Genomic DNA, 26,278 nt, shown 5'->3' on the forward strand with positions numbered 1-26,278 from the left:
GTGGCTGAGCTGGGGCTGCACCCAGTGCCACTCGTGCCGGAGGACGGCGTGTGCATTGGGTTGTTGCAGAGCTGCGTGTGGGTTTTGGGCTGCACTCCATGACTTGCCTGTTAAATATTTGTGGCTGGTTTTCCCCAGTTGCTCAGGGAAAAGGGCAGAACTGGAAAATCTGAATGTTGGGTTCCCCCCCCCCCCCATCAGCTTTGTGCTTTGCTTCTTGCTTTTACTTATAAACCTTGTTCCCAGCCTGTGGCTTTGTGCTGGCCTGGCAAGTTGCTCCTGAGGCTTGGCAGCCAGTGTGTTTGGATGGCTGTGGTGAGGCAGCAGGATGTGATAAACTCAGTTCCTTCTGCTCCAGCTGCCTGACCCAGAGTCAGTCACCCTGCTGCATTTACACGTCTGCAGGGATTGAGGCTTTCCTTCTCCTTTAGAGCTTTTTTGATGGATGTTTTTTGCTATGGGCTGTGCATCGCTTGTGAATTGTTCCCCTGGAAATGAAGGGTGCTTTTGGAGTGGATTGATAAGCACAGTGAGATCCAGGATAGCGGGAGCCACATGAAAGTGGAGGAGAGATTGCTGAAAGGCAAAGAAAAGCAAAAATAGCGTGGTGCCTGAACACTGGCACCCCAGTGGTGGTTTCCAAGGCTCCCAAAACCAGGTGTTGCAGCTGTGACCTTTCCTGTGCATAGAGCCATTGACTAGCCCCAGCCACCGTGACACCTTTGGGGCCAGAAGGTTCTGTGCTGGCCCCATTTGGGCCACCTCATACGCTTTTGCTGGATGACACCTCCTGGGGCTTGTCCAGCTTGATGTTACCCCTGATGGGATGGAGGTGGAGAAAGCAGAGTTAAGGAAGGTCATGTGGGTGTTAAGGGAAAACCTGCCAGGTGGAGGGGGAGTGGGAATGGGAACAGCCAGGACAGACCTTGTTTTCATAGACTTGCTGATCCAGAGCAGATCCAAGGCAGCTCCCCTGCTGTCCTCTCCTGCCTCTACTCTCCTTTCCCTTTACTCCCTCTGTGACCGCTTTGCCTGACAGCCAGGTTAATTTGATCATAGCTGCTAATTTGAATCACACTCCCTAAGATGATTGATGACAAGGCCTCCATAATTGTAAGGGTTGTAAACATGCAACTAGTACTCCATTCACTATTTATTCAACCAAGGCACCTTCGGGTGGTGAGCTGTGTCTTCAACTGCACATTCATGATTGCTCTAAGAGCCTTGTACTCCTTCCAGAGAGGTGAGTCTTCTCACGGTTTCAGCCGTCCGTATCCCAGGTGGACCAACTGACATTGACAAGGATAAACCACAGTAAAGGGAAAAAAAAACCAAAACCAAACAAAAAAACCAAACAAAACCCCCAGAAGGTAGCAGCCAAAAAAAAAAAAATTCTGTTCAAATCGCAAGGTTGTCACACTGCTCTGTAAAAAGGGGTGCACCTTAACCATATTGGGGGTGATTTTCTCCTCTTGGTGAGGTGAGAGAGACATTTGCTATTCCTGTCTTGGAAGCAAAACAACTAGAATAACTATTGCCTTTCCCAGCAAAGGCAAATGCAACGGAACTTAGCTGTGTGCTGTGAGCATGGGTGCAGCAGGCTCATTGGCCAAGAGCATGGGGAAAAGTCGTGCTGTGCCCTGCACAACGGTGGGGTAAGGACAGCAGGGGCTGAATACGTTCACGCAAGACAACTCTTCTGCTCCCCTCCTGTCCCTCCCCATCCCATCCAGGTCACCTCTCAGGCTGTGATGCTGCCCAGGAGGGGATACAGCTGCTGTGAAAGGGAGGAGGACGGTGTGGTGCCCTGTCCGGCCCATGCTCCTTGCCCATGGGCCCTGGAGCCCCTGCCCTGCCCCTCAGTCCCTCCCTGAGCTGGGGGGGGGTGGGCGGGGGGTGGGGTGGGTAGTGATCTCCAGCTCAGCCACGGCTGTGTCTGTGCCTGGCCGGGGACGTCACTGATCCTGACCCAACTGACATTCCAGCATCTTTTGCTGTCTCATCCCTGTGGATAGTATTGCTGCGTCTGCCACGGTCCTCTCTGGGTGTCAAATGTGCTTCAGCAGCCGCCCCTCCTACAGGAGCCGCGGAAGAGATGTGGCCTCCTCAGATGCAGTGCGTTCACCTCGAGCCCTTTGCCCCTCCAGCAGCACGGGCCTGGCACGATGAATGTTGTGCCCTTTGCACAGCGCCGGGATCTTCAGAGAAGCTCGTGGAACAATTCCTGTGATAGCGGTCAAGTGGTGCTGCCATGTCACCCTCTCCAGGTGACAGCAGGCCATCATTATCAGCGGGTGCATCTCCAGGTCCCACTGCTGCTGTTTCTGTTCTAGCAGGCTGCCTTCATCCTGCCAGGAAAGGCGGTGCAGCAGGGCAGGTGAATCTCTGCGGAGCAGATCCGGGAGGCCCTGGAGCTGCTGTTCTCCCTTCAGATGCACCGCTGCCAGGGATATGTGCTGCACAACCCTGCCTACAGCCCCTGCCTGCAGCCCCCTGACCCCAGCCCCTGCCTGCACCCACCTGCACTGTGCCTGCAGCTGTCTGCATGCAGTCCCTGCCCACAGCCCCTGCCCGCAGCCCCTGCCTGCCTCCAGCCTCCTGCACTATGCCTTCAACACCAGGCCCACCCCTGCTCACAACTCCTGCCTCCAGCCCGTGCCCTCAGCTGCCTGCATCCTGCTGAAAGCAGGTCCCAGCTCCCTGCCTGAAGCCCCCTGCCCACAGCCTCTTGCCTGCTGCCTCCATCCCCATGCCTGATGCCTGCTGTGCCTTGCCTGTGGCTCCCTGCCATCAGCCCCATGCATGTAGCACCCTGCCTGCTCTGTGCTGAATTGTGCAGACACCTTTTGGGTGCTGTAGGCAGGGTGCAGAGGGCTGCCCCTGGGCTGCCTGGCCCGTGAGCTGGCACAGCCTGCCTGCTCGGCACAGCCCCTCATCACTGGTGGAGCTGCAGGAGGAGCGCGTGCCCTGCGTGCCATCATTTCTTCACCTTTGCTAGCAAGGGGTGCACTCAGCATCTGCCAGGATGCAACCTGCAGGCATCCCCCAGCTTGGGGCGGGGGGAGACCAGCAAAGCACCACAGTTGGAAAAGTGACCTTTATTTAATTATAATAAAAAAAGCAACAAACCCTGACATGTTCTGCGATAAACCCCTAGTTACAGCTTTTCACAACATGTGTGCAGTGTCCACGCTGACCTCTGTGAGGGGGGGGCAGGCGGGGGGGCACAGGGCAGCCCCACAGGGTTGGCAGCCGTTTCCCCTGCTCCTGTCCCAGCTGGGCAGGCATTGCCTGGCTGGAGACGTCACGCCGGAGCAGGGACCATTGCCCACAGCAGGCACTTCTCTGGGTTGGTGGGATGGGGCTGCGCTCCAGCCCCCATCTGCCTCCTGCTCCAGCTGGTGGGGGCTACCCCTCCCCAAAGTGATGGACAAGGTGCCGCTGGAGAGCCTGGGAGAAGCCGGTGCCAGGATGGGGCTGGCATGGAGCATCCCTCGCCGGGAGCACGGCTGCAGGAGGGGAGCTCAGAGCTGCTACGGTGAACTCGCTCCCTTAGGAGGAAAAACAAACCCAAAAAAGACAAAGTACTGGCAGTGGGTAACGGGGGGTGTGGAGTCAGTCCTTGGGTGGGCTACACCAGCCCCGCTGCCTTCTCCTGCACGTTGTACTCCTTACTCCTCTTCACCTTCCAGCTGATGAGGGCGAGGAGGATGGTGCCCACCACCTTGTAGCCCACCTGCAGCCCCAGGTATCTGTCAGAAGAGTGGGGAGATGCTGTGTCTGGAGATGGCACCTCCAGCCAGCACCAGGCTGCGCCGGGGACCATCCCCATGGTTGTCCCCACTGAGGGGGGGACAGGGGGACACACAGCAAGGGTACCTGTTGCGGAGGAAGTCATTGTTGTAGTAGGCGCAGAACCGGCGCTGGGTGCACTGCTTTTGCCAGTAGATGCAGGAGGAATCGATGAGGGCACCAAACATGGCTGGGGCTGGCAGCCAGGCTTTGGAGAAGAGAGGATGGAGTCAGGCTGCCCACCCTGCCCTGCCTGGATGCTTTGCTTGCTGTCCCTGAGGAGGTTCAACACCTCCTGGGGCTTGGGCAAGCCTCTGAGCACCCTGCTGCCTTCCCCCAGCCTCACTGGGAGATGGACACTCACCCAGCAGCCTCATTAGTAAGAACTGGACTCCAATGGCAAATGACTTCTCATCCTGGTTCACCACCCTGCAGGGGAGAAGCCATGGGGGGTGGGGGGTGGTCAGAGCTGCCACTGGTGGCTCTGCATTTGGCCAAGCACCTTGGCCTGGTTGCACGTTTGAGAGGCTCCATTGATCCCCAGCATGGGGAACCCATCACATCATGCTTCCCCCAGTGCCTTGCGACCCGCCCCTGCCCACTGCTCACCGTAAAACCATCATGTAGAGGGGGTTGTGGGACAGGCAGGCTACCAGGGCAGCAAAGGAGATGAGGAATACGGCAGGAAGGAGCATGTGGGAGCAGCTGAGTGGACAGGAGCCTGTCTTGGCGAAGGACAGACCGTTCCCAGCAGGGATCAGGGAACAGTTCTTGTAGATCTGTTGGAAACATTTGGAAGAAACAAATGTAAAGCTCCCAAAGCCAAGAGGAGGGTTTTTAGTGATGCACCAGACCACATCACTTTGCAGAAGACTGACAAGAGCATCAGCTCCTATTTTAAGGCACGACCGTGGGATCCTGCAATGGGATGTGCTGCCATCCCCATTTCTCCAAGCAGACTCCCAGGGCATTGCAGCAATTCTCTCTCACACCTCAGGACTTCATCTCCAGTAGTCCTCCCCGCTTACTGTGTCAAAAAGGCTCTGCCCCGTTACTGCATTTCTCAGGTTCCTACAGCATCACTAGCTCCACCGTCACCAGTGAGCAAGGTGCGCTCTGCTTTGCAAACCCCTTGGTTTACTCACTGTTTTTTCGGGAGTGGAAGAATTAGCGGTGCTGTTTGTGCAGCCAGCGAAGCAGGGGGAGATGTACTCCACGTTGTTTTCTCCACACACTGGGTGAAAGATGTGCTCAGAGCAGTGGCACCCACTTGGCATCTTAACCTGCTGCTGGGAACTCAATGTACTGCCAAAAAGGAGGAGAAAAAAAAATTTAAAAAAAATAAAGAACTAGGACAGGAGGAAGAAAAATCCCTCTGACTAGTTGACCAGTTTCCCCATTCCTATTCGTGCTGGGATGGTGCCAGCAGCAAGCTGGCCTTCTGCCAGACCCTGATCCCCTGCAGGTACCTTTGCAAGTGTACAGTGAATGTAGCAGTAATTATGTTATGTCTGCAAACAAGCACTCACACACTCCACACACACACACACACACACACACATCCCAGCCCCAAACAGTGCCCCAGCTGAAAACTAATCGGCCAAATGCCTGGAGAAACATATCTGGGCTCCATCCAGAGCTGCGCAAACAGATGTGCGAACAGCCCCAGCTGGAAACACCATTCAGACAGAAATTGGAAGCGGGCTCGTTTCCAAACAAGCCTGACGACAGTGTGAAAGTCAAGAGGACAAATCAAATTATCTGTCCTGTCTTGCCTTGCTACCCAAGGGAGTTCACCTGCTGGAGCAGAGCAGTCCGTCTCCTACGGGAAGCTGGCACCAGGGACCGACCTGCCTTTGGGCACAGTGGGATGGGGCTGGGCTCCAGTTTACCCATCCACTTAGCCCACAGCTACCTGGGGACCCAGGCAAAAGGCCTTCATGCGCTGCTGCCATTGCAGGGGGGCAGGTTTCCAAAACAGTATAAGGTAAGAGCCTCCTTTCCCATGCAAGTCCCCCCAGCAGCTCCTAGCTCCCCCAGCAAAGCCCATCAAGACTGGAGCCAAGTCAGGCAGTCAACTTGTGTGAATGCTGAGAGGCCAAGGTGCTGCTCAAAACTTAGCACTTGCAGCACCTGATCTTGAGCTGAGGGGTCTCCTCACGTCTGAAGCCTTGCTCTCATGCAGAAAGCTTGAGATGCCAGCGCCTCAGCGGGCTTCCATATGCCCCTGAGTGCGCGGTGCGTGCTGTACGGAGCTCAGAGCAAAATATAAACATGTCACCCACACGTGGATTGGCAGCGTGCTGTTGCTTTCCTTCACCATGGCTATTTAAGTGGGTGAAGCACAGGGACTGCCCTGTCCCTCACCCCTCCACCATACCCCTAGGACAGGAGGCTTATTGCTGGTGAGCAATGGGAAACATCTGTACGAAAGCCCCTTGCTGGCAGTGCGTTGGGAAATGAGCACGATGTACTTGACAGCAAGCCTGGGGTGGAGTCTAAATGTCATTTTCACCTTAAAAAGACATGGCAAGAAGAGCCAAAAGTTTCCAGCCAGATGAGGAACAAGGTGATGTCCAGCTGGAACAAAGGGAGCACACGAGGTGCCCATGTGTAGGGTTGATGTGGACGTGGGCACTAACGTTACTAATTTCCCCCTAGAAATCCAGAGCGCAAAATACACCCTGCTGGTTTGGTACAGAAAAACAGGAATAAACGCCCTCCCAAGCTTTCTGTGCTGTATAGCGCTTAGATCTCCCCCAGGCAGTGGGACCAAGCAGCAAGCAGTAGCATGGTGATGTCTACTGCCTCTTGCCCTCCACCTGCATGTATCCCACCCCATGGGTAATTGTGCCAAGAGCTGGAGGAACAAGGAGCTGAAAACGCAAGTGCCTGCGTTACCTGGGGGGGTAGATCCCATCGATGCGCCCTGTGGAGCAGCCCATGAAGAAAATGGGCAAGCAGATGAGAATGGAGAAAACGAGCACCACCACAGCAAACCGGGGGATGGCCCGGAGGGAGAAGACAAAACGTTTCATGATGATTCCTCCTAAGAGCATCCCAAGTGCTGCTGCTGGCAGGTTCACAGCTCCTGCAGAGGAACGACGGCATTAGCTGGGGATCCTGCCTGCCAGTCACCTCCCTGTGGACAGGGGTTGGAGGTAGTGGATTTGACCTCATGGTGACTGGGAGAACCCAGAGACCCCACTGTTACCCAAGACAGGCCAAAACCCAAGGCAGCTGGCACCTATGAGAAACCTAAGCCTCGGAAATCTGGCTTAGAGAGATGCAAGACCAAGCATCCGAGTGGTCCAGACCCGCTTCACCCACGTGGTGGGGCTGCAAGTTTTCAATGAGAGTGGTTGCTGGCCCACCAGAGAGAGTGAACAAATGTAGACAGCAGAGTCCTGGCCCGCAGGCGTCTCAGGTCAGGGAAGTCATCACCCATCTTAAGGTGATCCCTGGGTGTCATCCGAATATCAGTTTCCCATTACTTCCTCCTGAAGGATTTATAAAAACTGGGGAATATGGGCAGGTGGCTCCTGGCCAATGTGACACTGGAGGAATTTTACCAGTTGTGCTTAATTGTAAATGTTGCAACTAATGTGCCCGTGACGTTGCTGAGCTGTACAACGCTGCATTGTGTAGTTTAGCTACCAGTAGAAAAGAACCGGTCCGAAACCAAGACATGACCCAAGAGTACTCGAAACAGGGCCAGGAGAAGAGAAGGTCACGAAAAGGAAGAGAAGAAGAAGAGGAAGATGATGAGGAAGAGGATGAAGAAATGATGAAGATGTCCCAAATGACCACCAGAGGACCCCCGACCCATTAGACCACACACGCATAGTAAGCATGTAGGTATGACAAGTAGTTTTGGAATTGTAATGAATATGTTAATAATTTCTCAGAAATGTCATTAATATGTATAGGCTGGCTATATAAAGATAAACGGTGAACAAAGTCGATATGCACGTCGGGCGGAACTTCTCCCCCGTGCATCTGGCACTGAAAATAAAGAATGCCTGCTTTCGAAAACTGAAAAATGAGTATGACAGAGTTTTGTCTCTGATTTTTTGGTGTCGGATGGGTATTTTTCACCCTACGGCTGCTGCTGCCTGCCTGGCTGCACTCACCTATGAGGAAGTTGGCGTAGGAGGAGGAGGCACCGTACTGCTTCTCCAGGAACTTGTTGAGGAAGGTGGCCAGACCCGCAATGACGGAGGAGAAGCTGCACTGAGCCAGCACCAGGAGGATGAAGAGGGGGTTGAGGAGCAGCCTGAGGAATATCTTTGGGAATCCTACAGGGAAACAGCAGGAAAAAACGTATTTTATCCCTGGGTTCCTCACGTCAGCAATCTGTACTGTGAAACCCCCCACCCTTAGGCTGTTCCCTGGGAGTTAGTGCAGGGGATGTCCAAGGGCACGGAAAATGAAAGGGGAGGCACCCTGATCTGGCCCGGCAGCTGGCAGGACCGTGGCCAAAGCACTGTGAGAAGCGAGGTGGAGGGCCGGCTCTGCCCACTACCCTTCCTCTCCCCCTTCCTGGACTCACAAGGAGCACTTCGCAGCCCCGGTGCATTTGTCCTCCTGGAGCAGGGCCCGTACCCTCGGGCGGTGCGACCAGAGCCGCTCCTGCAGCTGATGAGCGCCATGGGACATCGCGTCCTCCCTGCCCTTTCAGCAGAGGCAGGCTGACTCCAGGCTGCTCGGGAGCAGCCTGCTTATTTGGTCTCTAATTAGCTTGCCCCTTCTAGCAGAGTGCCCCACAGACCCGGCATCATTCCTCAAAGCCCAGCGAGAGAGAGAAGTGGGAGCTGGCAGCGCCAGGTTATGGCTGTGCTGGACGGAGAGGGAAGGAGAGAGGGTCTTTAGCTGGAAAGAAGTCATCCTAGGAGCTGGAAGAAGTCATTAAACTGGTCTCTCTCACCAGTGACCCCCCTACTCAAGCCAGTTTCAGCTACACACACACAAACCCGCAGAAGCTGCAGTGCGGTGACCTTCCCAAAGCGGCGGCCACTGGCGCCAGCACCCGGTGGCCTCTCCCGGAGCTGTGTTACACCACCCAGCACGCTCACGCCATTTACAATCCTCAAACCAACCTTCAGAAACAATTCAGGCCCCACAGACCTCTGCTCCACAGCAAGGGGAGGCTGCGTCCGCCTCCCCCACATCCTTAGGGAAGGGTGTGCTACAGCCCTGGAGGTGCTTCTGGCCCTGGCATCGCCCGCAGCGTGGTGGCCAGACCCCACGGCTCCCACGAAGCCCCTCAGCGGGGCAGTGCTGGCGTGGTGGCCTCCACCCACCCAGCGTGGCCCGGTGTCCCACATCACCCTCGCCTTTAAGTGCCAGCCCTTTACTTTTTATAAACTCCAGCAGAGAGGTTTCGTCAGCTACCCCCTTCTCCATCTTCCTGAGCATGCCAGCCTCCGCGTTCGGGTCCTGGGGAGGGAGAGAAGAGCAGCCTGCGGTGAGGGCAGCACCCGTGCGTGGCTGGCACCGTCCCGGCAGGCAGCGAGCTCCGGAGGAGCAGGGTCTGTCCCAGATGCCTTCGACCCCCAGCCAAGCCTGAGAGTTTCCCTTCCCATTACAGCGAGGGGGTGGATTATCTCCAAAGTCACGGCAGCCCTTGAGCAGAGCTGCAAGACAAACGCTTGTCCTGCTCGGGAGGGTTTTGAGAACTTGGGAAGCTTTCCTTGCCTGAACCCTGGCAAGGTACCTCTTCTTTAATCCTGCAAAAAGTCTGACAATGGAAGTTGGAGACAGGTCGGCTCAATGATGAGTCCTCCTGCTATAATAATGAAATATTTGGGGTTTGATTTTGACCTTTAAAGAATCAATGATTAAACTATTTCAAAACAAAACAAAATGAAACTACTTTTGAAACTGACCCAGTGGGGCTTTGCTTTGAAAACACTGAATAATAATTTTGCATCTTTTAAAATTTGTTTTAATGGGAAACTTGTCCCTTTTCCGCAGTTTTTCCCCAAAACAAAAGCCCATTTATCAAAGTCTTCTGCCCAGCTTTATCCCAGTGCTGTTCCTTGGGGACGCTCGGCTCCGAGCGGGGGTTGCCACCGCTGCTGCTGCTGCCGGCGTCAGGGGAGGAGGTCCTTGCAGAGGGTGTTGCAATGGGGCATTAAGATACAGCCATCACCAGCAGAACTGGGTCAGACACCCCGGGGGTGTCAAATCCCCACGGACAGACCCCTTACCAAGGAGGACAGCATGCAGGAGCCCCAAGAAGCCACCCAGCCCTCCCACTGCTCCAGGGAAGGCACAGGTCTACCCAAAGCCTTCCCAAGAGATGCTGCCAATGCAGCTAGCGGGAAGGATGTGAAGTCTGGGTTTGGTCCGCTGAGCTGTGGTGGTTCTGGCTTTCCAGCTAATGGTCAGGAAGTAAAGGGTCTCGTCCTTCGTGTGTTAGAGGCACAAAGCTCGCCCAGAAAACTTGTGAGGAGTTGTAACCACACCTGAGGAGGGTTGCTGGGCTCCCTTCCTCCCTCCCACCCCTCTCCTCCGGAGACAGGTATTCCCTCCCCGAGCGCAGCCCTGCCACCGAAATGTTCTGGCCCTCTGGAGATGAGGTCTCACCTCTCCTTTCAGCATGTACCGAGGGAAAAAGAAATAAGGAATGGATGTGAGCACCAAGCAGCCTGAGGAGATCAGCAGTCCCAGCCACCAGGCTCCGATCCACCGCTGGTCCCTCGGCGTCAGGGCCACTGTAGCTGCAAGACACAAGGACCCATCGTAAGAGCTCTGCTTCTGCACGCCTGAGGGTGAAAAGGGCAAACACCTGTGCAAACACAGACTGGTGGAGCACAAAGGGTCCGTGTGGGCACACTCCAAGGGACTCTTCACCAGCGTGGAAGAGCAAATGGCTGGAGATGGGAGGTCCCACCAGCACTGGTAGCAAGACCAGCCCTGACAGTGTTTGACCTCCCTTCCTTTGGCCAGGAACCTGCACCGCCACTCCCCATCCAAACTGTGCTGAGCCTCCCAGATGACTGTAGGATGGATTTAGTCAGCATCGAAGTATGTTGATGGCCCAGGTTCAACTCTTCCCTGTCGAGCCAGCCAGTAAGGTGGCAGTTGTGGGGACCCAACTCCATCCTCCTCTGCCTGGGGTGTACGGTGGGCTTGGACCGCGCCGCCTGCCAGGGATGCTGAATCGAGACAGGGACTGGGAAATGCCACAGCCCCTTTCCTGGAAAAAACTGCTCTCCCATTGTTCCTGGCTTGGTCACTCTCTGCTTGCAGAGACCAAGGGAAGGACCCGTGCTGGCAGAAGAGTGCTGCTAATGAGCCTGGTTTCCGAGTGGAAGAAACTCTGGGCGCCTTCTCCGGAAAAAGGAGGAGAAGGTGAGAGCCACTCCGTCTCCAGTACAGACATCCTTCGGCTGGGCCAAGCGATGCTCACGGGAGGTTGACAGATTGCTTGGCTTGGCATGGGGACCGCATCTCCCCATTGCCGGGACATGGTGGCTGGGAAAGGAACCAGCAGCAGTCTCCGGGTGGGAGCCCCGTGCCAGGGTGCGGCAGGAGAGGAGCCCACACCCCACTGAAACAATCGCCCCACTTCCCCAAACAGGACCACTCCACTCTGGAGCTTGAACGTCATCATGGAGCGACTGGGCAGAGACTGCTAAATCCGTCTGCCGCCGTGGGGAGCAAGCCAAGGCTTTTTGCCATTTCCTGCCCCAGTTTCATTTATTATTCTTATCAGGCACCGGACAAAAATGTCAGGCGAGCTCTGATCTCTCTAAGGAAACTCAGGAAAAGCCACATTAATGATGAAGCTGTGGAGAATTCTTCAGTGATTAAGTTACCAGAAATAATAAGCATGCACCAGATAAAGAAAATAAGCCCCGCGCTGGCACTGGCTCGGTCCCCCTCTGCAGATGCTGGTGAAGGGTGGTGGGGAGGACGACGGGCAGAATCAAGCCTTCCCGTGCACCCATCGGACAGTGGTTGCCCTGTGGTTGTCTTCATCCCTGGATGCTTCAGATGCCCCTGCTCCTCTCCACCACTGTGCCGGGGTAGTGTGCTACTTCCTCAGCATGGCAGCAGTGGGCAGACCCCAGCAGTGACCACCAGTGCTTCCGTGCAGCACCATGAGTAGGACATTGAAATGTCCCTACCACAGGGCTCTGCTTCCGTAGTGGCTCCAGGACTATCCGTAGCCTTCCTCACGGGGAGACAGAGTGAAGGAATGTGCTGGGGGTGCTATTCCAGGTTCAGGTCTTTCCAGAGGAGTGGGTTTTGTGGGTCATGGGACTGGTGGCTTCTGCCACCAGTCATCTCAGAGTGTGCTTCTGACTCACATAAGGCTTTTAGGAGGACCATCGCTACTTGAGAAATACTCACCAATATCAACTCTTCCAATATCCACAAAGAGCCGCAGCACCACGGATCCCAACAAGTATCCAAAAGCAGGGCCAAACACAGCAATGGCGAAGAGGATTGCTGAAAAAAGGGAGCAGAGAGTGCCGGTGTGAGCAGGGAATGGTAGCTTCAATGCAGATCTGGCTTTTGTCTTCCTGTGTCAGGCAGGAATGGTGTTACAACGTGCAGAGCAAAAAAACATCTTTTATCAAGCAGCAGATGGTAAGATCCCCATTGCTCAGGTGCTGAGCGTGGTGTTTAGCTAACAGGATTATGAGGAAGGCAAGCAGCTGCCTGCAGAAAAAAATCCATCTGCTCTGCTGCCATCACAGCTTTGCTGATGCACTAAAAGTTGTCAGCTACACTGTCAACATCCCTGATTCACGGTGATGAAGGGAGAAAGCAGCAGGGCAGTGGCACCCTGGACTCCTGCAGGTGATGGAGACCTTAAAAGCCTTACATCCAAGTGAAAACATTTGGTGCAAACCAGGGGAGGTGAACGATGCTGACAGCAAAAAGGCCAACAGATCACACTTGGTTCAGCTGAACTATCCTTGTTCAAAAACCAGATAACTTGGACCTAACCCGTAAGGTCAAAATGTTTCCCTTTGGCTCCTTTAGAATGAAAGGATTCAGGTTCCCTCCCTGAAAGAAACTCTTTGCACAACCTTCTTGAGATGCTGAAAGGGAGACAGTTTGCTTGAGCTGCAGTGACCATTTCTGTGCATTTTGCTGATCTGGAGCGTTTGAGCACACTGGGTATGAAAGTGCCTGATCCACTGCTATGCCTCGGCTGTGCAACTATTTTAAAAACACTTTTTTTTTTTTTTTTTTTATTAAGCAAGGCAGTGCTTTTGTTTCTGTAATATAAACCGAAGTATTGAAGGGCAGGGTCTTTAGAGAAGGAATATTTAACCTCATGCACAGACAGTAGTGTTCCTTTTCACAGGAAGATGCTGAGACCTAAAATGAAACAAGACTCGAAGGGCAATGGTATTTACGTTGTATTGAGGCAATCCAGGCTCCCAGTAGCCATCCCCCCTGACATGGACATTCCATGGCCCTAAAGTGACCCCCCCATAGTATAAAGAACAAGCCAGTCCCATTTTCCTTCATCTTCAGGACCTGCCAACTTGGGGCTCCAAAGGGCACTCAGAGGTCCTGGGAACGGTGATCCCTCATCACGCGGGGAAGCCCAGGGTGCCCTGTCCCTCCTTCTGCCAGTCCAGACCACTGTATCTGAGCTGAGAAGAGCGAGTACTGGCCGCACAGGAAACGTTGGTGGTGCAGCAGCCCTTCCCAGCAGGAGCCTGGAGCAAAGCACACCTGGGTGGGTCTGGAGACCCTGCCAAGCACTCCGGTGTTTGTCCAAAGCCTGTCCTTGGGAGTCTAACTCTGAAGGCTTTCCTTCTCCATTAGGGCTTACCTTATTTTGGAACATCCGCTTTGGCCTCTTAAATCACGCTGATGCCTTTGGCTGCTTTAAAGACATTGTTCGTCACGAGGAGGAATTGAGTTTGTAAATAGCTTATGGGCTGAGCTTGAAGCTCACGTAGGCAGGCCAGTGCCAGATGGGGATTGCCATCCAGAGGACAAAAATATCTTGTAACATGGCAGCCAGCTCCTACCTCTTTGCAATGAAGCAGTCCTCCCGAGCCTGGGAGCCCCCACCGGGCACGGGCTGATCTCATGGGAGACATGCCGATCTTGAACCCTTGATCCAAACCCCTGTGTTAATTGGCTCCTGCAGGCTGTCACACCTCTGGTTGAACTGTGATCAACTGATGCTCGATAAGAGCAGGAGACAGCCTCTGAGAAGGTTTCCTTACTGCTGTTTCCCCCCATGGATGGCATAAGCTCTCACAGACGCAAGGGAGAAGACCCAGCCCATCCATCTGACCTCCTTTCCCTGATTCTTTGGCTTCCTACGACCCACAGCTTCCATGTGACCCTACAGAGAAGAGCTGACCGTCAAGGGGAGGGACAGCCCAGCCTTTTAATGGGGGAGGATCGCATCTGAGTCACGCTGGCCACTCAGCCCATGTCCACAGATCATCCTCTCCAGATGAGCACCTCTACACCTCACCTCTAAGGTCCAGAGGATACACAACAACATCCAGCGATGGTCCCACTTACCAACGTACAGCGGGGAATTGTTTGCTTCTGCAAAGTCGTCTACGTAGGATATTCCAAAGGGCTGGATGGGAACTGTCCCAATTCCAGCCAGCAGCTGGGCAATGACCATCATTGCCCATATGCTGCTGGCCTCCTTCTGGGGATCCTGGGTGGTGTTCGGGCACACAAACTTATTCTCTGCATAGCAGAGTTCAGCCTGGACCTGGCTTTTGTTACCTGAAAGGGAAAAATAATGAATGTTACAACGCTGGGCATGTCCCCTGCCTCCTCCCACACCAAACCTGGGAAATCACCCAGGTTTGCTGAGTAGGCACTCACTGCTGGATTTCAGATGGATTGCTCGTTTTATTTAGCAGTTCTCATCATCTTTCCCTTCCTTTGGGGTATTATACTGAGGTCAGCGTAGCAAATGACGAGGCTGTGGGTTTTATCATACTTTTAAAGACAAGCTGGCCAGAGAGGAAGGAAGCACATTAGTTTCTCCTGCGAAGGGCCAGCCTGCAGCCCAGCTCCCGCGAGCTGCATTCCAGCTGCCCGCAGAGGATAAAAACCTCTCCTGCCAAGCTGCGGCAGCGCTGGGACCAGCCGACCCACTAAAGTCTTTGGACAGATGGTGTCAAAGCCAGTGGAAAACCCTAAATATTCACAGGTGGAAAAAGCTGGCTTTCATGCAAAATGAAGGGGTTACAGAGCAAACAGAGCGTCCTGGCCTTTCCTTGCTAGCTCTTCCCACTCCAGCTTTTGTTTTTTCTTTTTTTTTTTTTTTTTTTTCATTATTTGTAATTGGTTCAACATTCCTATCACCTCTTTCTTGTTAATGCAATAACTCTGGATTTTCTACACTTCTGAGCAAACAGACACAAACCAAAACCAAATATTTATCAGGTGATACGGGGTTTTCATTGGCATAGCGCGGCAGCACATTCCTAATAGTAGGTCACCACAAAAATCCTTATGTAAGTCCATTTGAAGGCACGTTGTCTACAGAGTCCACGTTGCCAGACAGAAGGAGCCTCCTTTTCTAATAAAGATGTTACCACAGCAAAAACAAAAGCCACAGAAACCTCCCATGCCAGATGGCATGCCATGGAGCGAGGCTGCTCGCGGTTCAACGAGGGTATACCCAGCCCATGGCTGGCTTTTTGTTATCAATGGTCTTTGCTCCCTTGTGGTACCCAGCCAGTAACAGGGAGTGATGCTCTCTGGGGTGACCTGGCTGCCCTGAGCAGGACACCCTGCCCCTGAATCTCTGTTGCCAACCCTGCTCAGGAGCAGCCCACCACCTCCCAAAGCAAGGACCCTACTTCTTCACACCATCTGGACAAGGAGAGGTCTTCACCCTGCTCAAGACTGCCATGCAAACTCCAGACAGGACTGGAGTATCTTCATGGGCTGGAAATACCAGGACAAGACACGCACAGCTCCATGCAGGGAGCAGGATGATACCTGCTCCTTTGACTTGTTTCCTTTGCAGTGATAGCAGCCCCTGTCCTGGGTCCAGACCAGTTCACAGCCTGAAGCAGGACTGTAAGCTCTCAGAAAACCTGGCATCTAATGGCTGACCCACTCTCCAAACCATCTGACTTGAAAAGCACAAAGACACTTGAGGCTGCATAGCAGCGAGGCAGCTGCAAGCCAGCGGAGAGTCAGTCTTCTTATTCCTGCATGAGCACTGGCACACTCAGCCCCACACTGGGCCATCGTTTTTAATAATGGTTAGTGGGATCTGGGCTTGCAGATCAACAGTGGCAGTGCCAGATTTCCCAGAACTGATGTGGTAGAGCAAAGCCAGAGGATCTCTAACCCTTTGGTGGGAGCAGTGACTGTCAGGCACCTGTTGAGCAGCTCTGCCCTTGCTGTGCTTTGCTCCCCATCTGGGCTTTGCATCCTATTGAGCTGCAGTGAAGACAGGACCCAACTAAAGGCAGCAACTTGCCTAAGGCCACCCAGCAGCTCTCCGGCACAGCCAAGGCTCCCTGTGCCGAGAGGATCAGGCTGCGATGCCATGCACGGGGATCTGAGCCTTTCCAGGAGAAAGCACCTTCTAACTCCAAGTGGAAGGCTTTCCCAGGCTGGCACTGCTGCGGCCGCTGCCATCCCCCTCGGTGGCACAGGCGCAGGGGGAGCGACCTGGCACAGAGCTGAGGTGACCTCGGGTTTTCAGAGGGGCCAGTCCCCAGGGGCGCTAAGGCTCATTGGCATCCCGAGGATTTAGGGCCTGAGGTCACTTTGGGAAGACCAAATCCAGCCTTGTTGTGTGATGCAGACTCTGCTGCATACCTGCATTCGGCACAGAACCTGGAGCTGTACTAGCTTGTTCCCAAAGCCCGCCCAGTTAAACCAGTAGCCCCCCTTAGTATGGGTCGTACGGCTCAGTGGCTCGAGCAAAACAGGCCCTGGGGACAGGAGACCTTAACTCTGCTCCATCACCCACATGCTCAGCAGCAGGGAAACAGCCTCACTTCTCACGCTGCAATACCTCTGTGACTCCAGTAACAAGGATGCTCCTTCCCTTTCCAAAAGGCTTCGGGCTGCAGGTGGCCACCAGCTGGACTGCGCCCAGCCTGGGTGCTCAGCAGGGCTGCGCGCCGCTCTTCTCCCCTGTGCTGCACAGCTCTTGGCAGCAGGACCGAGCGACGTCTTTTGTCAAGCACAGAAGCCAGGGGAGAGGAGAAGAAGGTCGGCGCCTCGCTGGTGCCACAAGGCATGCACACACCCCGAGAGCGCGCTTGCAAGCCTTCTCATCAGTCAGAGGAACTGCTTCCTCGAGCAGAGAAGTGCCATCCGAACGAGGCCGGTACAGCAAGAGCTGTTCTGGCATGAATCAAGCTCAGCGCTCAGAAAAGTGCAAAGCCTCAGTAGCAAGTACCGTGGAGCCATTGACTCCCCTCCGTAAATGCACCAGTGCCCCAAAAAAGCCAGAAGTGAACTGCTTTGCCCACAGTCACACGGGGCAGCAGCAGCAGAACCAGCATCTCCTGCACCCCAGGGCTTCTGCCCCCGTTTGCTGCCCCTCCAGCAGCACGCTCTGCTCGCAGCTGGTTTCACATTCTCTCCCTGGCTGGTTTTTTGGACCACTAAATGACACGCCGTTGTTGATAACAATGCTGTCATCACAGTGTTAGAGCTGCAGCTGGGGCCCTTTTGATGCTACAGAGAGCAAACCTATTGCCAGGGTGCCCAGGAGCAGGTTGGAGGGACACACCACCTGTGCGGAGAGCAGGGACACTGTGTGCCTCGCTGTCTGAAGAGACACGGGGGGGGCACAGCCAGGAGAGAAGCATATTTAAAATAACAGATTAAGCTAATTACACAATTAGTTTTCAGGTATATTTTCATAGTATCCACGTGGAAGGATGTGCTCTTCCACTGAATGTGGAACCTCCTCACAAATGTTCCTGGGTTGGCGTGCCCATGTGGGGTGATGGCCCTCTCAGGGGTCCCAGCCCCACAGCAAGCTCCTTGGGCACTGGTGGGAGGGAGAGGTGTCTGGGCAGCTTGGAGAGGAGATCCTTCCTGCTGAACTTGAGGCACAGACTGCTCCCTTTGAAGGCCTCCCAGAGCATCCATGGGGAATTTAGGTACTTCACCACGACCGCAGCACTTGGCACCTGAAACTGCAGCAGGCACGACATGCCCAGAAGAGGCAGAAGGATCCCACACGCAGTTGTTGCGTTCAGCGGGGGTTGCAAAGCTATACTGAAGTCCGGCTTAAAAGAGCAAATCTCTACCTTTAGTTTTTCCCTCCAAACGCTGCATTTAAATTGTGCGCGTGCTGGATACAGCCTGTCTTTTTTTGGGTGGGCACAGGTAACCCAGCCCAGAGCAACCGGAGAAGGATTTGTGCTGGGACGGCTCATGGTGGGGAGGATGGAGGTGCTTACCGGTGCTCAGCGCGGTGTATTCGTAGGGGTCTGATAGGAAGTGGGGCAGGGTAACCAGGAACGCCCCCAGCGCCAGCAGCAGCCCCCCCATGCCGATCACCCGTGGGCGGTGAACTCGGCTGCCGAAGTAGCTGACAAAGATGATGAGGACCACGTTGCCGATCTGGAAAGGGCACAGCAAAATGGGAATGTCAGAAGACATCACGGAGGAAGTCAAGACCCTATAACTGGTCCCCAATGGCTGTGTCTGGGTGGGTGGAGAGCTCCCTTGTCAGGTGGTGTTTGACCCCCCCAAAAGCAGGAATGGGACAGCCCTTCACCCTGCATATTCGCAGCAAGTCAGTGGTCCCTCCCCATCGAAAGCCAGCGGGACAGCTCCTGGGTGTCCATCACCCATGTGCATCCCTTGCTGTCACGGGTGACTTCACAACCTCCTGTGACCTGGCTGGGGCTTCTTCCAGCACCCACACCTGCCCCCCACCCCACAGGATATGGCATAAACTAATATTTCCCCCAAACGCAGCAAGAAATGAAGCGTGATGCCTCCATTCCCCTGACTCTAAACAGACCCAAAGTCCAGCTCATTGCAAATGTTTGTGACTCTGGGCATTTGCAGCTGCAGGTATGATCAGTTCAAAAGCTGGGAAAACATGCAGCTTTCTCAGGCAAGTGGACGAACACCATAAAATCACCATTACATTGGCTTTGTCAGCTTGGGACAAGCTAAACGTTATTTTAACCTCAGCATGTGTGGCTAAGAATACTTTTTATTTATGTTTACATGGGCTCCTTGGTTTGTCTCTTTGTGGTTTTTGTTCTTGGAATTGCTGCAGCCATCAGTGCAAAAAGGTGGGACAGACCGGGCAGCTCAAACAGAGCTGGAGTAAAGCACAGAAAGTTCTCTCGGAAAGCAGAGGAATAAAGCCGTATCTGTTGTCTACAAGCTGCTACTCCTTAACAGCATGGCAGACGTCCTGCTCCCGTCCTTTTCCCCTTTATATTCCTGCAGTAACAGCCCTGCATGGCGTTTGCTTTGGTATCACTTCTCCAGGCATTAATTCTCATCAGCCTAAGTTCTCTGGTGGGTCAGGAGCACGTGTGTTACAGCTCTGAGACACTCCACAGGGCTTAATTATACCAGTTCATTATTACCAGTGTTGTACTGTCCATACCGAGTCCCTTTCTTTGCATGGCTTGGACCTAGCCACAATCAGTGGGAAGTCCTTCACTGGTCTCAGTAGACTTTGAGCCAGTCTTTTTAATGCCAGATGTAGGTGCCGGTTGAGGTAAGACCTGGGCATCTACTTCCCCAAGGACCCAGGAGGATCCCCAGTGCCCAGCCTCTCGGTGGATCCCATGCAAGACCAGCTGTGGGCGTGGTGGTGGGTTGCCACCAAGCACTTCCTGGTCTGTGCCACCAAAAGAAAGTCTCTGCCAGCAGGTCTTTTCCTAGCTGGCCTTGAAGAGCTACCAGGAAGGATACAATTCATGACAAGGTAAACTAGAAAACTTACTCCAGAGACAAGTGATTAGAAAGTGTTTGTGGGAAAATCCTCAGCCAGGTCAGCAATGTGTCAGTGAAAGTCACTACTTTGCTGCAGGGCCATGAGGAGCTGAGACCACTGGAGAAAAGGACTAGATCTTGGAGAGACAGCTGGCCAGGGTCTCCTTTTAGAGAAAGTTTGGAATGATTCAGGCCAGGCTCTTTCCCAAAGCCAGTGAGAAACCTACGAAAATAGATACTTCTACTGGAAATTGCTCACAGAGATGTAGTTGTGTGGATACTACTCGTAATAAAAAGCTCTTCTTCACAACAGCTGTTAACTGCGATCAGTGGAGAGGAACCACACTGCATGTTTTCTGTCTCCCACTCATGTCTCTGCTGGATGTGCATGGCATCCCAACGTGGAGTGGACTCCTCCGAAACAACCTGCTTTCTGCAGCTGCCCTCCGAGGCCACGTCCCCACCACATACCCTACGTTCAACCTCCTGGTGTATGGTACAGCAAAAATGAGGTATGAAGAGGTTTCCAAGTGCAGAGCAACATCTGCTTCACCTAGCACGTATAGGAATGACCAAGGAAGCCCTGGGTGTGAACAACCCTGAGACCCTGTTCTGGGAAGGTCCCCCCAACATTCTGGCCACCCCGTGGGGCCCCTGCACAAGCTTCTCACCAGTTACCTCGTGCAAGCTGGAGATGAAACCTGAAGAGAGACTGGAGAGCCCAAAGCGCTTCTCAATGGTAGTGAGGCTGCTCTTGAAGTTGGCGCTGTAGAGGAGCTGGGAGAGCTGGAGAAGCCCATGGCACAGCACAAACACCTGCAGGCAAAACAAGTGCCATCCCGGTTAGTACCTGCTGAGTGCCCTGCTGATGTGTAACTGCTGGTGGCCTGCCCCGTGCGAGGGATTGGAGAGTCGTACGCACGTGGACTCAAGTTGGCCAACACGGCTGCACCTCTGATATGCAACAGATCTGCTGAAGGGCTCAGCCCTGGATCCATGATGAACTCAGCTTTGCAAAATGAACAATGCAGCGTCCAGAAGAGAGGACAAGGAGCACTGTTTGTTTCTTTTCTCTGCTTTACTGTTATTAAGATTCATCGGTATTTGCCCTGTGACAACCCTTGCGTGGCCCTCAAGGTTACCCTTCCAACCCGAGGAGGACCCATTGCGCTGGGAGTCGTACAGTGATGGATGAGACAGCCTTGACTTTGCATAGACTGGGTGGACGCTCCTGAGACCATGTTAGAGCCAACCAGCTGAAAGGGAGCCGTGCTGGCTTAGGCTACCTGAGACCCAGCTATTTCCAGTCGGCCCCTTGGATACGCTCAGCTGTAAAGTCAATTAACAGAACCTGCTCCAAGGGGTGTTGCAAGAAAAAGTTTAAAAAAGGCTTTAAAAGCCCCAGAGGGTAAGGATGAAATATGCACAATGTAGTCTCACTACTGGAACACCTCTGTGGTATTCTAAAAACAGCATCTTCCCCTTGAGCCAGGCTGTGAGCTGAGCCAGCAACCAACGGAGGCAGCGCTTGCCTGGAGCGGAGGGGGGAACACGGAGAGTTTGCAGGGCAGGGCAGAAGCGTGGTCAAAAGAGCCCGGGTGGCCTGGGAGAGGAAAGTGCTCTCAGCCGGGGATGCAAGAGGCAGCTCACAAGTGTCGTTTGATCTATATTTAGTCAGAAAAGTTTTCCTTTATTTTTCTTGGAATGGAATGCATCCACATGGTGCCAAAAGTATTTTAAAATCATTAAAAAAAAAAAAAGGGGGGGGGGGGGGAGGGAGGGAAGGGGGGGAAGGTCTTTTCATTTAAATCCACAGGAAATCAAATATTTGCTGAATACCGGAAGCATGTCCCACAAAGATAACGGTGGGAAGACCGAGATGATGAATGGGGGATCAAAGGTACTGCAGGGCTGACAAATTCCTTATGTCCTTGGCTAGGAGAGCAGCAACACTCATTATTAACATTTATTTGAAATGGTGGTAGCACCCAAAGCCCTGACCCATTGTGTGGAAAGAAAAAAAAAAACACCCACAAAGCAGAAAAAGAATGAAAATTGTCCACCCGACACAGAGGATGCACATGGTGTAGGGGGGTGGAGCACTTTTTGTGGAGTAGAGGAGGACACAGAGCCAGGTCTATCCATTGCAAGAGAATTTAGGTAGAAGAAGAGGATGGCTTCTTGGGAAGCTTCTCCTGCAAGGGAGGATAGCACCAGTCAGAAGACACAGCTAGGTATCTAAAAGCCTAAGAGATGGGAGAGATGCTGGCAAACAGCAGAAGAGAAGAGGCTGGAGGTGAAGGAGGAGAAAATGGAGCCCTGACAGTGCAAGGGCAGGTGTGGAACAACCTGGAGACCACAGAAAAGCAGAAGGAGAAAGGCAAACACCAAAAAAGAGGGAAGAAGGGTCACAGGGACCAGCATGAGCTCTCCAGCCACATCCTGAAGGGGCGTCAGCAGACAGGCTAGCACCAAGAAGGTATCTGCCACCACGGCAGCCCAACAGGAGAGGACAAAGTCCCAGGCTGGAACTTTGTGCTGACAAAAAGCCAGAGAGCAATGACATGGGGTGTAACACGGGAAACCCTCCCAGACAGGGACAAAGTGGAAGTGAAACATCTCAAAGTAAACCCTTGAAGCAGAACAAGCTCTACACTCTCCAGTCAGCAAGTCCTACATTCAAAGCCCCATCCCAGCACATGGTCCTGCAGGTGAAAGGTGGATCCACCACCTTCATCTTCACCCAATCCTGACCTGGGATGACGGTGTAAGTAGTCCAACCAGGCTGGTCTGGAGCAGAGAGGTGACTTCTGCACGGATGAGAAATGGAGAGGGGATCTTGTGGCCAGAGAACATTAATTTTTGTTCCTGAAGCTCTGGCCAGACCCTATTGAAGTCATGCGGATAAGGAAGCACTGGTTAAACAGTGGAGGGCCGGGACCGCCCGAGATGCAGAGCAGCTGGAGGGAGAGCTCTCCCGGTGTGAGGCGTTAGCTAGAGAAGCTGTTTACCACCGGGGAGGGAAGAGGGTGGATCACCAAGGCTGAATTTAGCGCAGCAAATGTCAGCCTAATCCCAGGGCAGACAGGGAGATGAGAAGGAGAGAGAGGATGCTGGTGGGGAGGGAAGATGGGCAGGAGAGGCTGCCTGACTCCCCGGAATGCTGGGGTTGGCAGGGCATGGGAAGAAGGCAGAGGCATGGAAGGACCATGGGGAGCCAGCACTGGCTGTGCTTCACGGGAGGATGGAAGGCAGGAGATGGGAGGGACAAGCTGCGCTCAGAGCGGGCAGGCAGGGAGAGGCAGAGGTGGCAGGATGGCCTGAGATGGGTTTATGCGATGGTGATAACCTGGGGACGCACGAAATGGGGCCACAGATCCCGAGATGCCTGGGAGCAAGCTGGGGCTGCCTGCCCTGAGGGAAGGCAAGGTGGGAGAAATGCAGCTGGAGAGCACCGACAAGGGGAGAAGAAGATTGGTGTTGGGGTGTGACGGCTCCCCTCCTGACCACGAGTCCTCCTAATCTGGCTCCTGCGAGCAGGGTTAGCAGGGAAGCAGAGGAGCCAGGGGGATGCTCAGGGCACCCGATCCCACCCTGCACTGCTTCTGGCACTGAGACCACACAGCACCCTCAGCCCTTGGATGCGGAGAGCCTGGACGATGGGAGGCGGAGGGCAGAGGAGATTTTTTTGTTGTTTTTTGTTTGTTTGTTTGGGAAGAAGCTGCCACCCAAAACAGTTGGAGCAAAGAAAAACAGCCTTTGCTCCAGGACTTGTGCAGCTGGAGCTCTGCTCTTCTAGACGCACTTCGGCTGTCTGGAGGTGAGAGATGTGCCTGATTTAAGACTTCTCCTGCATTCAGCAAACTCAATTCTTATTAAAATAACAACAGCCCAAACACTGAAAGCTCCGAGTGCCAATAGTTGGGAGAGGGGCTTACCTGGAGGGCTCCCCAAAAGGAACCTGGGCACCACCTGACCTTGGCACTGGCCAAGATGCTCCAGTTGGGAAAAGCAGACCTCTGGGGCTGGTGGAGATGTAGGGCACCACTCTCCCATGTCCCCTTGCAGCTCCTCACGGGTCTCTCCTATCCCCGTCCCTCTCCCCACACATCCCCATCCCCACATGTTCATGTTGACCACCCACAGCCTGCTGGTCAATGGAAACCAGTGCTGACCTGCTCCCTTCCAGCTGCAGAGAGCACCAGATGTGCTGTGCTGGCACCTGCCAAGCAACCCCGGGAGGCGATGGAGCTGCTGTCATCCATCTTCCCTAACACTTAATGAAGAAAGGGTTTTTAAAGAAAAGCCAAACTCATTTGAAGGGAGTTTTTCTGACGCAAAGCTGACACAACGGCACTGAAGGCGAAGGCGTGATGGGAGGTTAAGGAGTCGGGGACACTCCCACAAATACAAAGCGCTGACCCTCCGGAGCTGATGCTCCCATCGGAGCCTGTTGTATTTTTGGAGCTGCAGGCAAGCAGGGAGCAGCGCAGAGAGGCTGAAGGCATGCGCCCACACGCACCCGCACACACCCACCAAATCCCCTCTTAATCACCCCCACGCTTCCTTCAGAGCGCCCCAGCAATCCTGACTCCAGGCTGTTTATGCAAACCACTTGACTCCGTTCCAAGACCCACCTGATTTAAAAGGGAGGCAAATGCCTGGGGGAAGGTCCCTCGCAGACACACTGCTCCCCCCCAACCCCGCTCGTGGGGACCAGCACCCCCCTGGCAATGCTTTTTCAAAAGGAAGATGAAACCCACCCTGCTGCAGGGGAGAGGGGACTGGTCCCTCCATGGCCTGACAACACTTCTCAGGTCCAAGGCGGAGAGCTGGCAGCTATCTGGTCCGTCCCAACCCAAAGCTCCTTCAGAGGAGACGTGTTCAACACATACTTGACCCGACGGGCTGGTGGGGGGCAGGCTGGGCTGCAGGCACCCCCCAGGCATGAGGACACAGCAGCAAGGCTGAGATCCTATCCTGGCACCGATATGTCCCTGTCGGATGCCGGCTATGGCCCCAGTGGCTCGTGCACTCCCAGGAGATGCCCAAGTTGGTGTTTCAGCCCTTGCAGCCACCTCAGAGGACCCACTTGCACCCTCTCCACTTCCCTGAAGCATACCAGGACTAAAATAAGGCCCTGGGAGGATCGAGGGGGTCTCCCAGCCTTGTGCTGAACCCATAAGGATGAGGAAGCCAGAGCCAAGGGGGTAAACCCATCCCTGAGGTGGCTGTTCTTGGGGTTAGAAGCTTTTGGGGTCAGAGGGAGGTTGGTGCCCCGGGGGCTGGGTGCGGGCAGCAGGTGCTTACACCACTGCCCCATGTCACACACCAGTGAAGCTGTGTGCCCTTCCCTCGTGGCTCTCTCTTTCCAAATTCCTTATGCAAGATAGGACACTGTCATCACTGTCACTGGCCTTAGCAAACAAGCCCACACAGACTGGACTTTAAAACACCTATTATGAAAAGTGAACTGTTTTGTAAGAGGTTTTTTGGGAACCAGGCTGACAGGTCACCAAGGCAGACAATACAGTGCTGGGCAAGTGGGGTTAAATAAGAAAAAAAAACCCACAACCTAACCTGAAGTGCTTGATAATCCCAGCATGCATGTGTTGGGCATGGCTCAGAGTCAAGGTCAGGTAAAAAAAAAAAATTCAGGTTTCTTTTGCTTTCAGAGGAGTGAACTGCCTCTATGGAGCCTCCAGCATCCAGGAGATTCCTCCAGGTGGGAGCCTGGCTCTGCTTAGCAGGGACCAGGGGTTTGGGAAGATGCTGGTACCTGTGGCACAACCACTGCTCCCTCCTCTCTGCCACCTGGAGAAGCAGATAAAGGGTTAATTCCTTGCTCCGTTTCCACATCTTCACGCTGTGGTTGCGGCACTCATGTCCAAAGTCATCCCTCACCTCATTTCTCAGTGTCTTCAGCTTGGCAGCCCTGTCTGGAGATAGAGAAGGTGGAAATGTTGACGGTGCAGCTCAGTCTGTGAGGAGAAAGCACTGGCAGCTCCCGACTGCGGCTCTCACACGCACACTCCGGTGCTGACCTCCAAGCCCACTGCTGCCACATGGGTGGAAAGAGCCAGGGCTTAATTTGTTAGATGGATGCAAGAGCTGCCTGGGGAGCTGCCAAGAGGAGCGTGGATTCTTGCAGAACCTATCCAGCTGCTCCCAGCTGACGGGGGACACCGAGGTAGGACTTGGCCAAAAGCAGTCGTTGCGGGAAGGCACAAAATTATTCTGGCTGGAGTAAACGTTTGGGAAGGACAGGAGTAAGGATGCTCTGCTAGCTCTTTCCCTCTGCATAGTACTGTTAGAGCTACATTTTGGGCTCTGGAGGGCCAAAGTAAAAGTGTTTGATCTTAGTGGAAAGTCATGGCCCAAAGCGGGAGACCCCAACCTGCCCACCTCTGAAAGCTTCTTCCACTTCACTCTCCTGAGCTTCCAAGGGGAAACAAGAAAGGGGAGGGCGGAACTTTAGAAAGTAACAAGAATATCCTCAAAATTTTAAATAGCCATGGAGAAGACAGGCTGTTTCTTTTAGAGCTTGAATATGCTCAGCAGCCACTACACTACGAGACCC

The 26,278-nt window shown here is 53.9% G+C and overlaps 1 protein-coding gene across 2 annotated transcripts in view; it reads right to left on the reverse strand.

Moving 5' to 3' along the window:
• Nucleotides 1-3,083: 3,083 nt before the first annotated feature.
• SLCO2A1 (solute carrier organic anion transporter family member 2A1) overlaps nt 3,084-26,278 on the reverse strand; it is a 30,015-nt gene continuing 6,820 nt past the window's right edge. The window contains exons 2-14 of one of the 2 annotated variants that reach the window (XM_040613276.1): nt 20,377-20,514; nt 18,195-18,357; nt 14,311-14,526; nt 12,157-12,255; nt 10,384-10,517; nt 9,150-9,231; nt 7,926-8,090; nt 6,694-6,883; nt 4,938-5,097; nt 4,402-4,571; nt 4,157-4,221; nt 3,880-4,000; nt 3,084-3,752 (exon numbers count right to left, since the gene is read on the reverse strand). In XM_040613276.1, coding sequence (XP_040469210.1) covers nt 3,632-3,752; nt 3,880-4,000; nt 4,157-4,221; nt 4,402-4,571; nt 4,938-5,097; nt 6,694-6,883; nt 7,926-8,090; nt 9,150-9,231; nt 10,384-10,517; nt 12,157-12,255; nt 14,311-14,526; nt 18,195-18,357; nt 20,377-20,514 — 1,824 coding nt within the window. In that variant the 3' untranslated portion in view covers nt 3,084-3,631. The remainder of the gene's footprint in view (nt 3,753-3,879; nt 4,001-4,156; nt 4,222-4,401; nt 4,572-4,937; nt 5,098-6,693; nt 6,884-7,925; nt 8,091-9,149; nt 9,232-10,383; nt 10,518-12,156; nt 12,256-14,310; nt 14,527-18,194; nt 18,358-20,376; nt 20,515-26,278) is intronic. The other variant, XM_040613277.1, reaches the window with a different exon arrangement.

Source organism: Falco naumanni, chromosome 13 (genome assembly GCF_017639655.2).
Source record: "Falco naumanni isolate bFalNau1 chromosome 13, bFalNau1.pat, whole genome shotgun sequence".
Lineage (NCBI taxonomy): Eukaryota > Metazoa > Chordata > Aves > Falconiformes > Falconidae > Falco > Falco naumanni.